This window comes from Leucopleurus acutus (genome assembly GCF_964270905.1).
Source record: "Leucopleurus acutus genome assembly, chromosome: 6".
Classification (NCBI taxonomy): domain Eukaryota; kingdom Metazoa; phylum Chordata; class Mammalia; order Artiodactyla; family Delphinidae; genus Leucopleurus; species Leucopleurus acutus.
In genome coordinates this window covers 68,421,878-68,436,207 of record NC_139149.1, presented here as the reverse complement: position 1 = coordinate 68,436,207, position 14,330 = coordinate 68,421,878, and the positions used below count along the sequence as shown (strand labels likewise).

Here is a 14,330-nt window from a genome sequence, read left to right as displayed (position 1 = left end):
TGGGTTAGGGTTGCCAACCCCCAGCACAGTCGAAAACTCATGTGTAACTTGAGAGTTGGCCCTATGTATCTGAAATTCTGCATCCATGGATTCAACCAGCCACGGATCATGTAGTACTGTAGAAGCTATTCATTGAAAAAAATCTTCATGTAAGTGGAACTGCACAGTTCAAACCTGTGGGTCATTTGTACAAGAACCTAAATGCAAATCTAGTGTTAAATATAAAAAAAAAAGACTCAAGCCAGTAAATCACTAACGTTTTTATATATGATCAGTAATACATTTATACTTAGCTTGGTGGTTGACCTAAATTTTCTTATTACTCTTACTAAAAACAAGATTATTCACCAGAAGAATTTGGGTACATGTATTTATTTTATTTTTGGCTGTGCAGCATGGCTTGTGGGGTCCTAGTTCCCTGACCAGGGATTGACCCTGGGCCACAGTAGTGAAAACACCTGGTCCTAACCACAGGCCCACCAGGGAATTCCCATTGGGTACATTTAAAGTTTTGGTTTATATAAAGTGGTATACTACCAGAAAGGTTATTTCCTTCTCATATTCAGAATCAATTTTATCCTGCAAGTATCACTACAGAAAATTTTAAATGCATTTTAATTTAAACTTTGTACTATTTCTTAAACAGTCATGATGGACTGAATATGAGACATTTGAGTTTGTTGGTAGACCGAAGAAATTAGACTATTATAGAAAAATTGTTTAAATGGCTTAGAAACACTACCCCTCTTCATTAAAAACTTTCTTATATAAGTATCTTTGTAAACTGTGTCCCATAGGAAACAACATAGTAATGCTTTTCTAATAACTGTACTCTTCAAAGAAAATTCCTGCTTTGAATACTGTTAGAAAACAAGGACAAATTTAAAGAAAACCTTTAAAATATTAAAGTAGTTATAGTTATTTTGAAATAGTTATTTTAAAATCTTAATCATATCCTTAAAATGAAAAGGATATGAAAGACATTAAATAAAATTTGGGAAACTAGAGCAGGCAAGCATCATCAAAGCCCCAAATGCACATTCCCAACAGTTTCACGTAACCACATTAAACATCTAATTTTCAAGTCTCGCTGCCTGATAGAATGCACTCTGGTCTGCGAGAAATGGTGCTATGTTACCTGAGGCTAGCTGCACACAAAAATGGTGCTGCTGAGAAAAATGCCATGTTTTACCTGGCACTCTAGAAGTGCTCTACTGCACTAATGTGGCCGTTAGAACCTTTAATCCTGTCAGCATGTCAATGAGACTGACATGATTGCAGAAAATTCTGATGCATGTTACTTTTATGCTACGTGTTACTTAACATGTCTCCCAGGTAGTCCTGGCTTTTGAGCTGATTCTACAGGCACATACCTAGGCCCAGTTACAGGATACATAATATTTACTATTTCATTTACTGCCTAAGATATTTCTCAACCAGTAAGTTTGGCATTCTATTTATAGGTAATAGTACAGGTATCTATAAGCTTGTTTATGGGTCCCATGTCAGAATTGTGAATTTACAGACACTAGGGAGACAGGGACTAAGTGTTGGGTTTAGTTTACTTTTGCACACTTCTGTGTCCAGCATAGTGGTACTCTCATAATTGGTACAAGTTCAGTAAATATTTACCAAAACTTCTTTAGGCATTCCATTTTGGAATTCTTGTAGAAACAAACCAATTTTGAAAATGTTCTAGGCTTTGAAAATTTAATAAATGAAAGGCACTTGCCATTACTGATCATAAGTAAAACAGGTGGTATAAAATTAAGGTTAGAAGTGGTGACTCTTCTGTATGTGCCCACATGTGTAAAACAGAATTTAAGATAAGAAGTTAAAAGATACACAAGAAACAATATGGGTGAGAATATGAAGAATAGGGTTAGACTTGAAAATGAAAAAAAATCGATTACTTTTTGGATAAATTGCAGTTATAAATTAACCTTTATGAGGAAATTTTGGGGAATGGGGTAAAAACAAAACAAAACAAACAAAAAACCAAAATTCTCCCAACATAATAAAGCATGATTCAAATAGGTTTTTGGGAAAACTTAAGTTTTGAAAAAAATCTGTTGACCTCTTTTGATCAATTGGGATTTTACCATTCCATACATTCTGAATTATAACTAAATAACTACATGTTACAATGTTTTGTTAATGTGCAAGGAAAAAAAATTTGGATTCCTTGAGCCTGAACAATTAAGAAACTAAAAGATCCCATCCTTAAATTTTTATCCTTGATTTTCTTACAAAATTAACTTCAGTTGTTAGGCCAATATTTATCTGAAAATGGCAGTCTCCAACAGTAAATAATTGGAATAAACACAGCATCATTACGAGCTTTAGGAAAACAAATCTACAAAGTTAATTTTTCCTTCTTGAATAATAAACATTGGACAAGAGTGAACAACCAAAACCATGAAGGAAAAAAGGCAAATGTAAATAAAGGATATGCATCAAAACCAAGTCCAGAAATCAAAAACAAACAGATATTAGAAAGATGCTTCAGAAATCAGTAACCATCACAGGGAAAACATTATGAAAGCAATTCAGAAAATAAATGAACACATATCTTTAAAATATAGAAATATTTGGGGTACTCTACAATGCCCAGTTAATTGCTCTAAATATTTTTTTCCCCTCAGGTATATGTGGATACTATAGAAATCAATAGGATTTGTTTACTTTCTGTTATAAAATTTTCTTCTCATATGTGAAAAATTAAAACCAATTCTTCAACCTTTAGAAAAGAAAATGAATCTCTTCACTATAATACAGCATGAAAATAGGGTATCTGTTTATTTTCCCACATTTTGAGTATGTTTTTTAAATGAAATACATGGTCAGATAATCAATTTCAGAGATATTTTTTAGGAGAACAGGTGACTGAAAACCAAGTTCTCTTTTCAGGCCAGCCACAAAACTTGAATTGATAAAGTACACTTTGTATAACTTAGCATGTACATAGATCATAGAGCAGGCTCATGTTTGAGCCAGCCAGCCTAAACATCTTTCTGTGGGTCAGGTCAGCAATCTGTAGCCCATGGGCTGAATGTGGCTTGTGGCCTATTTGTGTACAGCCTTGAGGCTAAGAATGGTTTTTACATTTTTTAAAGGGTTGTAAACAAAATAAAAACAGAGAATATGTGACAAAGAACCATCTATGGTCTACAAAGCCTAAAGTATTTACGATCTGGCCCTTTAGGGAAAAAGTCTGCAGACCCTTCATTTATATTAATGTTGTACAGAATTCAAGCAGTGCAATTACAAGTCCAAGATAATGTTCATTTATTCCCATCCAGAACATGGTAACATTCCTAAAAGGTGGCTTCTGACGTCATCTGTCAACTTCTTTTCAATTTTTTCTTCATTTTCAACATCATTAAAGTTCATCCTACAATAATCATGTAAAAGTGATTGAATTCCTTTCTCTTTCAACATCTAATGTTAAAAAGAAGTTAAAAATAATAAACTGACCTAAGTTTTACCTTTTCAAAAATAATTGCTCAATATTCTTATTTAATAGATCAGATGAAGTATACCTCACCTGTTGTAACAATGGAAAAAGGGTGTCTCACAATTCTCACCTGCCCATGGCAGATAATACCAATTATAACTTTACCACACTTTCAAAGTCATATTTTGATGTGCTCTATAACTTAATTTCAGTTAGCATATTCTACTTTATGACTAATGTTTTCGAGTTCAAATGTTTCACTTGAGATAGGTCACAATTTTAAAAATAAAACATCTTGAGAAAACGAACATAGCCAAAATATCAGAAAAACATTTTTGTTCACTGAAACAAAAAAAATAAAGTTTCATAACTATCTCTTTGCTATCTTTTAGGTTTGGATAAAACATAATTCTTGAGGTAGCTTGTAAAGCTTCCTATACCAGGGTCTGTAGTTCTAACATGGATCTATAAAGCTAGACATCTCTAGCCCTCTTCAGAGGCTGTGCTGTTCTTTCGTCTTTTCACCTTATAGGGAAAGAATCCAAGAAACCTCACGTGTGACTGTATTAAATTCCATTCATTAAATTCCATTCAGAAAGCACTCTAGCATTTGTAAACTCTCTGGTCTGTTTCTAAATATGTCCCAGAATGATACTGATTTAAAAAAGGAAAACATGAATAGCCCTCTGAAGAATAGCAGGAAAGAGGCTGCAATGCTTCTTGATAAATAATTCAAGGGTGGGGGGCAAGATGAATACAGGTTTTAATACATCCTCACTATACCAAGAACAAAAGAAAACTTGCTCTCCAAAGTGTTATGAGGCTCAAATCAATGCTTTTACATTTGAACAAATTTTAATAACTTATGACCATAGTCACTATTTTTCTGTTAAATGGTTTTACTTGTCCCAATTTCTAAGCATTTAAGTGTCCAGAGGCTAAATTTGTCATATTTTCCAAAGAAGAAATTTCTAACTACTTATTAATTTTTGAAGCTTCCTTTTACTGTTTATTGATACATATACTATATAGTAAGAATAAATTCAAATACTGTTTGCCAGAGTCAGCTCTAGATTTAGTCCTTACCTTATTTCTCTTTCCATGATTTTGGAGGTTTTCCAATTTTTCATATATTAAGGTAGTAATCTCTTTTGCATCTCTGGAATCTATTTCCTCTCCCCAAGTATTTCTCTACAATTGAAAACATTCTTCTTATAACCTTTTAAGTATCTAATCAAAACATGACATTTCCATCTAAGAAACTTGATTATTCCTTAAAGTTCCAAGTGTTTAAAACTTCAATTTCTTCAAGGAAATGCTGCTGCAAAAGCAGTTAACCAATAATTTACCTGAAATAAATACTAACAATACTTTTATGGAAACATGTAAATTAATACCTTGATTAAAATGCATTGCTAACTCCAAATGCCTCAAAACGTCTAAATTGTTCAAGATGTCCCCAGAGGACTCAAAACATTCTAATCTAAAGTCACTGGCATAGACAAAACCTTGACCAACTACAACAGTGCAAAGCAATGTATATTTCCTGGTTCTCATCTGCCCACAGCAGGAAGGTGGCTAAAAAGCAGGGGAGAAGACAGGTCGATACATCCAGGCCCGCTTATTTTGGATCTGGAGCCACCTGTTTCCTTCTTCCTGGTGGGAACTCCAAACTGTATGCTAGGATTTTGTTTCTGTGTGTAGCTGCTCACCTGGTTTGAATTTCTCACTTCAACCACCGTTCTGCTTTGGCCTTCTCTGCTGGACTTCTGGATTCTACCCCTGCCTTTCTGTTTGGACAGGGATATTTTGGGTCCTAATCTTATCCTCTGGACACATGGTAACATCATGTTTTCAAACAGCTCCCTGTATGGCCTGGTTAATTCTGTGACTGCTCATTATACTGATACTTCCCTAACATCATTCTACCTGAATAAGACGCCTATATATGTCACCTAATTCTCAAGTGTTCTGAGAATTGGGAAGCTAGTGATTCCAAAGGAATTAAGATTCAGGCTCTGGTATAAAGCTCCTTTACTATCACTGAGTTCTGCTTACCCCAGACTGTTCTTAAGACAGAGATAGCTTCCTCATAAACCAAAATCCTTCACTGAAAAATCTAGATGTCTGACAAATCTACATTTCTGAAATTCATCATCTAATTTCTTTAGCTCTATTTCAAAATGTATTATAATCACAAGTAAATAACACAAGCTCTTAATCTGATATTCTTAAAAAGTATCCATTATAACATTTGAAATTATTCATTTCAATGTTTTACAAGAAAACATGAATGCATGGCAGATATTTATTTTTATCACAGTTCTATTGTCAACAATGTCTTATTTTACTTGGGAAGACAGCAAAGGTCATGAGTCCTTTCAGTTAGCAATTATACTGGCTGAAAGATATACGCTTTTGTATCAATGACCATAGAGACCCACTGGTAAATGCCAAATTTTCTTGTTAAAAAAAAAAAAAAGCATATTGTCAGTGGCCCAAAAAAGAAATTATGAATGAACCATGGAACCCTAACTTTTATTTTATAGTCTAAACCATTAATAAGTATTCCTCAAGATAAATGCTCAGGTACTAAGGCTATTTTGTAAGTATTATGACAGTATTCTCTTAATTTTCTCTTTCTTTCCTAGAAAAACTAATTATAAAGATAATATATGTTAAATTCTATAAAAGTAGGAAATATAAAGCTTCATAGAAAATAATTACCTTGAATTATACCACCCACAGAAAACTACTATTAGTATTTTGGTGTGTCTATTTAGTAGTTCCCTATTCAGGAGTATAAAAATTTTAAGGCAATGGAGATCATATCAACTGTGAGGCAGAAAAATCTTTTAAAATCACTTGGTGTGTATGTGAAAAGAAGCTTGTTTCAGTGATATGCAGTGAAATTAAAAATGACAAAGGGAGAGAAATTAGAAAAAAGCGTTACCTGCTAAAGGAAAGGCACACAGAAGAAGGCATGTACATACCTTTGCCCTTTCATAGGGATAAAATTTAACAGTTGGATAGGCTCTGATACCAGCTTTCTGGCAGGTTTGAGCATAAGCTTGACAGTCTACTTTTCCAGCTTTCACTTTTCCTTTAATCATCTAAAAAGAGAAAAATATGCTTTGCTATTCTCTTTGGCATATACTATTCTCGCAACCACAAAGCAATATGATACTAAAAATTTTAAATATATATAAATCTAAGGATTTGTTACTTAAAAAAAAAGTAGTTTTAATCATTTCCATTCAAACAAGATTGCTTCCAAATTTTTACTAGCTCTGAACTCTTATTTACCTAGCACAGCCCCGCCAACAGCAAATAACTCTCCTTTCTTTGCCTTATCAAGAAAATTGAGAAGCTTTATCCTGAACTACTTCTTCGCCTTCCTCCTGTTACCCACAATGTGTCTGTCACACCACAAACATCTCAGATTCTGTCCTCCGCCACCCTCAGATCTCTGGTCTCATCTGCTGAGGCAGCACTCTTCCTCCTGTGGAAGGCTGACTATGTCTACATTCTCTGGTCCCTCTCTCTCGGAGCTCTTTCTTACTCTGCAGTATATACACATATGACCAAAAAGAATTCCTTCCTTAATTGCACTGGTTCCTCTAGTTACCACCCTGCTTCTTTCTTTCTCTTTTTGAGCAGTTTATTCTTTGACCACTTCCTCATCATCTACTTATTATCAACACATTTTAGCTAGCTTCTGTTCTTACTGCTCCCTTCACTGAAACCACGAGAAGTTCACCAATGACTTCTATTTGGCCAAACTGAATGGACAATTTTCAGTCGTCTTAATGGGTATCTGTCACTACTGACCACACCTTTCTTTCCTGTTTTCTTTCCTGGCTTATCACTATTCTCTTGGCTACTCTACTCCTCTGGCTATTCTTCCTCATTTCTAGCATGGGGACCTCCTCCTACACCCGCCCCTCAAATTAAAAAGTCCAATCACAGATCCATCTCTCATCAACAATTTTTTTCACTGTGAAAAATCTCCCAGGGAGATTTTATATACCTATATGCTGCTGAACCCTATTATTCCCCTTGATTTCAGTCAACTATGTACTGGCCTGTTTCACTTAAATAAGCACCTTAAACATAACATTTCTAAAATGAATCCTTTCACATGAACCCACTACTCCTTCTGTCCAACTATTCACTCAGTTCAGGCCAGAAACTAGGGCCATCCTAGACTCCTTTTTCTACTGTACTTATCACAGACAAATACTAAATTCTAGTCATTCTTATATCTCTCTCACACTTGTTCCATTCTTTCTATCACCACAGCCATAATCCTGGTTCAGGTTATCACCTCTCACTTCAGGACAATTAAAATATCTTTGCTACCTCTAATTTTGTCCCCAAGGCTGGGGTACTCAACAGGTAGACTAACTTGTGCTACGGCACCAGCAAAAATGCATGCAGAAGCATGTATGCGCGTGCGCGCGCACACACACACACACACACACACACACACACTCATAGTGAAGGTCAGAAAAATCCAGTTGACTTGTCCTTTAGGTTACAGAAGGACACCATATTGTTTTTGGTGCTCTGATCTTTCTCTGATCTTGATGGCTCATGTTCAGTCCATTCAATGTGATCCTTCTAAAATATAAAATGGATCCTGACATAGCCAACAGTTCTCTTCCAATGCTTATATAGAATACATTCTGAACAGTATGAAAACAGTGAGGAAGAGTGTACAATGTGAGTAGTGTAGGCAAGCAGACCAAGCCATCTCCTTCTTGCCTATTTAAGAGCCTCAGTTTTTGCCACTCCCCTTCTGTCTTTATCTTCTGGTAATCCTGGACCAACAGTGGAGAAGCCTTAACATGCTCCACTGTCTTGTGTCCCTGTATCTTTGCAAATTCTGTCTTCTCTGTTTAGAGCACTCTCTACCCAACCCTTTCAAAGTGCCACACTCCTAGTCATGTTGTAATTCTCATCTCAAATACTAACTTTTCTGTCCTCCTGACGTGACTCTGACCTTCTTCTTCCCATACTTTTGTTTCACTCTAATTTCACTATAGTAATGATCCTCTTGATTTATATATATTAATTTGCATTTTGTATTCCCACTAGATTAAAATCTTGGTAAAGACATGGAATTTTTGTCTTTCCATTTTTTTAGCCCTAATATTTGACATAATGCTACTTGGTGCTTAGGATTTGCTGAATGACCTTTTTAATAATTTCCTGCTATATGCAAGATGTTGCTGCATTACAAAATATATAATTAAGTGTTTAAGGGATAAGGGAATAAAACATTTTTGTTAGACTTATTGGAGAAAAAGGAAGCATAAGAGGAAAAGAAGATATAAGTAGAAAAAAATGAATAACCTCTTACTTCAAAGACCAGTCAATAACTAAAACAATGTTTTACGGCTCCATAGGGCTTTTGAAATCCTTTTGCTAAAAAATTCCCCTGGCTTGGGATGTTCAGGTTTTGTTTTAGACTGGTGGAACTGGTACTGACTTTCTCGTTCTAATGAATATTTCATAGCCAAAGGCAAAGTTCCTTGAGTATAGAGGTGAGGAAGCTATCAGTCTGGATGAGGCCACTAACTGGACTGTTATGACAGAAACACCAAAACAGACTGCATTTAGTTTAATTTTATAAGCGTTTACTGAGTTAAGACAGAGGGGATATACAGATAGATAAGACATGTATCTTGCCCTCACAAAGCTCATAGTTTTATAGAGAGAAAGATATCTTAATATATAGTTAACACGCATTGTATAAGCACACTGATGGAGTACCTGATATCCAGGTGACACTGCTTAAGTGGGAAGGTTAGAGAATAAATAATGCCATTGGAGCTGGGTTTTGTACGATAGGGAGAAAAAAAATCTAGATGACCAAGGTAAGGAAAAGGCATTTTAGAGAGGAAACAGCATGTACATAAGGGTACTTGTTCAGAGAACCCGGAGTACTTTGTAGTGCCTGGAGTGTAAGGTGTGAGGTCAGGGAGAGAGATAAAGCTGAAGGGGTCAGAAGGGTCACATCAGAGATTTGCAGTCAAGGATGCAGGTCAAGTAATGTGGTTAACAGGAAGCCAGAGAAGGCGATATTTCAGAAAGATCATCAGGGTGGAACTGAAGAAGGTAGACTGGCAATATGAGACTTGTTAAGAGGCACATATGATTGAGTCTAGATGAGAGATGATGAAGGCTTGAACAAAAGGCTAGCAGAGGAGATGATAGGAGATGACAGATTTGAAGGGCATTTAGGAGATAGAACTGATAGGATCTAGTGACTGCCTGGATGGCAGCAGAGTAATGGTGATGGGAAGAAAATAAGCAACAAGCAGAAGTGAGGTTTCTGGCTATTTTGGTTAAGAAGACAATGTCAACCAAGATAAGGATGTTAGCTAAAAGCTTTAATAAGGAAGGAAGAAATCTACTGCAAAGATTATAATCACAGAAATGGAACAGAGTTTTTTAAATTCAAGGAAACTTTTAAGAAATAAAATTATATTTACTATGTCTTATCTACTTATTAAAACATGCCAGTGACCACAACTTATTTAAGTAGCTAGACATGACTTACTTACCCTAGCCAAGAGCTCAAACTCTGGAGCAAAGTTTTGGCAAGGTCCACACCAAGGAGCATAGAAATCAACCACCCAATGGTTTTTCCCTTGTAAAACTTTTTCATTGAAAGTCTGAGGCGTTAGATCTATAGATGCTTGAGGTAAAAATCTGTGACAAGGGACGAAAATTACTTTTCATTATACAAAACCAAAGCAAACATCTAAAATAGAATATTGCAAATCTTTGTAAGTTAAATGACTTCAAAGAATGACAATGTAATAATGTAATAAAGCACAACCTTATCTTGGTAAATTATAATTCTTTACTAAGTACTTTAAAATGCTAGAACCTTAAACAACTCAGTAAATTTAGCTACAGACATTAGAGGAAGGTAAATAGCATTGAATATAATTTATACAATGATACATATTTTAATTACTCACCCTAGACCCCAGATTCTTAGGGAATAAGCATCCCTATTCCAACCATTGTAACTACTGAAAGAAGAAAAAATACATAAGTTGTAGACAGTTATTTTCTATTACTGGACATGTTCAGAAAACAATCTCTTTGTAGCAATTTAAAAGATTAGTTGACTGACTTCATCTAGCATCTCTCTTCTCAGATATACCCAGCTGCAAATACTGCTTACATAGCTTTCCAAATATATTTTTCTCTAGTCTCGATGTCTTTTTGTACTCTAGACAGACCTGAATGTTTAGCCGCCTGCTGGACATCTCCTATAGATCTGTGGTAATGGCAAAACTCAAAATCTCCAAGGCTTTACTTTCTGAACCTTTATTCCAGTTATTACTGTCTATCAAATTCCTACCCACTTTTTAAGACCCATGAGGACTAGTGGAAATAATGTGAGCAAAAACCCTCTGGTAGAATACCTGAAACCAAATAGGGGCTTAATAAGTGTTCTTCCTCTCCTCATTTTCTTTACAAGATTGTCAGCTTCATGATCAGTGGGACTATTCAATTCACTTTTCATCTTGTAAATTTCTCATTAGCACACTATCTTAAACATGGTGGGCTCCCAAAAATACTGGTGGTTTAACTTTTATTTAGTTAGGATAACTTTTAAATTTTAACTGTATAAATAAATGATTATATAAACATCTTCAAATTTTAGAGAACACTTACTGATATTGATAAGCTTTATTTGATTTTGGGGGAAAAAATCTTATCTCAGGGTATCTCCGAACATTTTCTTGGGAACAAAAAGAATGATATTGTTGGCAGTTTATACTGCCCACATTGATCAGTCCAGTTAATGTCTATAAAAGAAAAAAAGATCAAAGTAATTAGAATAAAATTACTGTAACTATTTTATATATGTTTACAATAGAGAAATAGTCACTGTGAGATGATTACTATATTATTTATCAGTGATTTTCACCAAAAAAAAATGGGTAAGGGCTTAAAACATAACAGAACATTTATAGTAATGCACTGGAAATCTAATTTTGTAGTCAAGAACTTATTACAATTATTGCAGATTAAATAATTGATTTTGTTCATCTATGACATGGGGAAAATTGTGTGGTTATAAAATTCAAAGTGTTAGAAACTAAGAACTAATGAAGTTCTTTGCAATGGTATTTCAAAGAGTTACTTTTTCAAATGCAGCCATGGGTCACAGCATACTGAGTCACGCCCAAATTTAAAAATTTTATTGAAAAGAGCAGAAAATTATATTATTATGAATTTAAGATACTAAATAATTTTAACTCTTAGGTTTATTATTTATCTTAGAAATAAATACAAAATAGTAATTTCATTTTCCATTCTGGTATTTAAATAATTTGTTCCTGATCCTTCATGATTTATACTGCTCTGTAGGAAATTTAAAAATCTGTTTCATTGATCAAGGCCATTTTTTTCTTACTTTAAAGTCTCACAATATTGTGAAGAAACTGTATCCTTAAGCTCTAAAAATGAAGACGTAGAAAAAATGTTAATAGGAAATAAAGGAGATCTTTGTGTTGATGCTGGCAGAAATTTGGTCAAATATACACCAAGTGACATAGAAAAAATGGTAATTATTCTATACTATTCATAAACCAGACAGAAGCAGAGTTGAAATCTAATTGGTATATAAAAAGTGATCAGAACTTTTATTAAGTGATAATCTAGAGGCGGGTTCACTCAGTTTCAAAATAATTGTTAAATAAACATTCTTAGTAAATGTTAAGATTTACAGTAAACTATTTTACTACACCCGGGCCATTCTTTTCCATTCTGGCATTAAGACTTGACACGGATGACACCATGGAGAATAGAAATCAACCATCCAGACTTCGTCATGTTTTCTTTGTTTAACTAGTTCATTGAAAGTGGTGGGTGTCAAGGAGATCACTGAAGGATTCATAAGATCCTAAAGAGAATACAGCGTTCATTGTAACAGATATAAAAAGGAGTAGTTCATATATTCTTGGCAAATTGTTGGTATATGTCATTTAGAAAGGTTCCTGTTTCTGAATAATCAAAAGATACATTAGGATATATAAAGAGAATCTATAGTGAATTATTTTAAAAAGAAATGATCCTTAATTTATTTTTTAAGTTTGGATTTTGCCAATCAGTCTTATTAAATCAAGGTATATTTTCTTATTTTATACATCACTAAAATCATCTTAGGTAGAGAAAAGAGGCAACTTTAATTAAGGATAGAGGTAGATGAGGCAAGAGTTCCAAGAGCTGCCCAGATGTCTACACAGGCCATATAGTTCTTTTTGGAACCAATAATCGGTTTGGAAATGACCCTTTAATTATTTATGGAAAGCCTACTATTCTATTTTTGTGACATTCTGACGAGATACTGCACAACCTCAGATCACTTGCTCCAAATACTGTTTTAACAGAGCTTCAGTCTATCATGATTGGGTAATACTAATGAAGATGTTCGCTTCCCTGGGGAAACAATTAAAAACAACACAAAACAAAACACTATTACTTTGGAGGAGGAGGGAGAGATGAGCAGGACAGAAAGTAGAATGGTCACTGCACGGATAATAAGCTAGAATTGTTCATTTCTTTCTTAGCAGTTCCCCTGTAACTATTTTAGTCAATTAAGACCATTAGTGAGAAAAAAGGAGATGTTGTAGATGTAGAGCACTTCTGGGCTAATAACACAGCAGGCTCGGCATAAGCTGCCTGGGCTTGAAGAAGCCCTCCATTGGCGGTTGGGGTAAGACTGTCCTTAGCTACATATTTCTTGGAATTATACAAGAATGGGGCTCACTGCTATCTCATCTGTATGAGACTGAAAAGAAATAATCTGTGGTAATTCTACCTGAGAAAACAGGGAAAGGGGGTGACAAGGCTTTATGTAAAAGTTACAATTTCATGTGTTAATAAATGTGTCCATAAGTACAAAGCACTATACTAGGTAACATACAAAACATATACTTGCTATGAACTCTGAAAATAAGTCTATAATATTTAAAAGAGTAGAAAATTTAACAAATTAATGTTGTCAGAAAATGTTTTGGCATAAAAAGAACAAATCCTATTATTAAACATTATCAAATATTCATACAAAGTGTAAACATACATGGAAGGATTTATAGCCACAGGCTATAACTTAAAATACCTCTACGAACTCCAAGATCTGTTCAGCAGAGTGATGTCCTTCGTATTCATGAATGTTGGACTGGTTGAATACCACTGTTGTTGGATAAGCCTGAATGTTATACTGTTAGGAATGAGAATACAAATTAAACAAAGATTTTATACACTTTACCCAATTGTTTCAAATTCATAACCAGCTTGCCTTTATTTAAGTAACAACAACAAGATTTTAAAAACTCATTGCTAAACTGCTCGTGACTGAAAAATTTTAGCCTGGCCAGATTTAGCAAAGGAAATAGATTTATTGTTGTACTCCTGAGTATCTGATCCTTATTTATAGTTACTCCATTAGCCATAAAATCCACAGGCACTGAAACACTGAGAGGTGAGTATGGGTAATTATTAGCTTGGTCCTCTTCTGCTCTCCTGAACCAAGGTGTATGAGGATGTAAAGAGCAGACTAATCTCTAGCTTGAGTGTTTTTTTTTTTAATACCATAATAAACACTCCAATTTGTTTAGAAGTAGAAGAAAAATCAAGGAAATAATAACAGCAAGAATAAGGAAATAAATTAATAATTCATGTGTATAGAACCATATTTTAGGTTAAAGAATTATGAATCATGCCCTAAAAATGAGGTCACTTTTTATTCTTTGCTCAATTCAGCTTTTATGGTAAAAAATACTATAATTTCCTCCTCAGAATTAGTATGAACACTAATCCAGGAAGCACTTCTCTAAAG

General features: G+C 34.4%; 1 protein-coding gene across 1 annotated transcript in view; it reads right to left on the bottom strand.

Annotated features, from left to right (window-relative positions):
* Nucleotides 1–276: 276 nt before the first annotated feature.
* The window catches only part of DNAJC10 (DnaJ heat shock protein family (Hsp40) member C10), a 62,118-nt gene continuing 48,064 nt past the window's right edge, over nucleotides 277–14,330 (bottom strand). The window contains exons 17-24 of the mRNA XM_082841554.1: nucleotides 13,611–13,712; nucleotides 12,237–12,392; nucleotides 11,159–11,292; nucleotides 10,453–10,506; nucleotides 10,030–10,177; nucleotides 6,451–6,570; nucleotides 4,544–4,648; nucleotides 277–3,394 (exon numbers count right to left, since the gene is read on the bottom strand). Coding sequence (XP_082697680.1) covers nucleotides 3,383–3,394; nucleotides 4,544–4,648; nucleotides 6,451–6,570; nucleotides 10,030–10,177; nucleotides 10,453–10,506; nucleotides 11,159–11,292; nucleotides 12,237–12,392; nucleotides 13,611–13,712 — 831 coding nt within the window. The 3' untranslated portion in view covers nucleotides 277–3,382. The remainder of the gene's footprint in view (nucleotides 3,395–4,543; nucleotides 4,649–6,450; nucleotides 6,571–10,029; nucleotides 10,178–10,452; nucleotides 10,507–11,158; nucleotides 11,293–12,236; nucleotides 12,393–13,610; nucleotides 13,713–14,330) is intronic.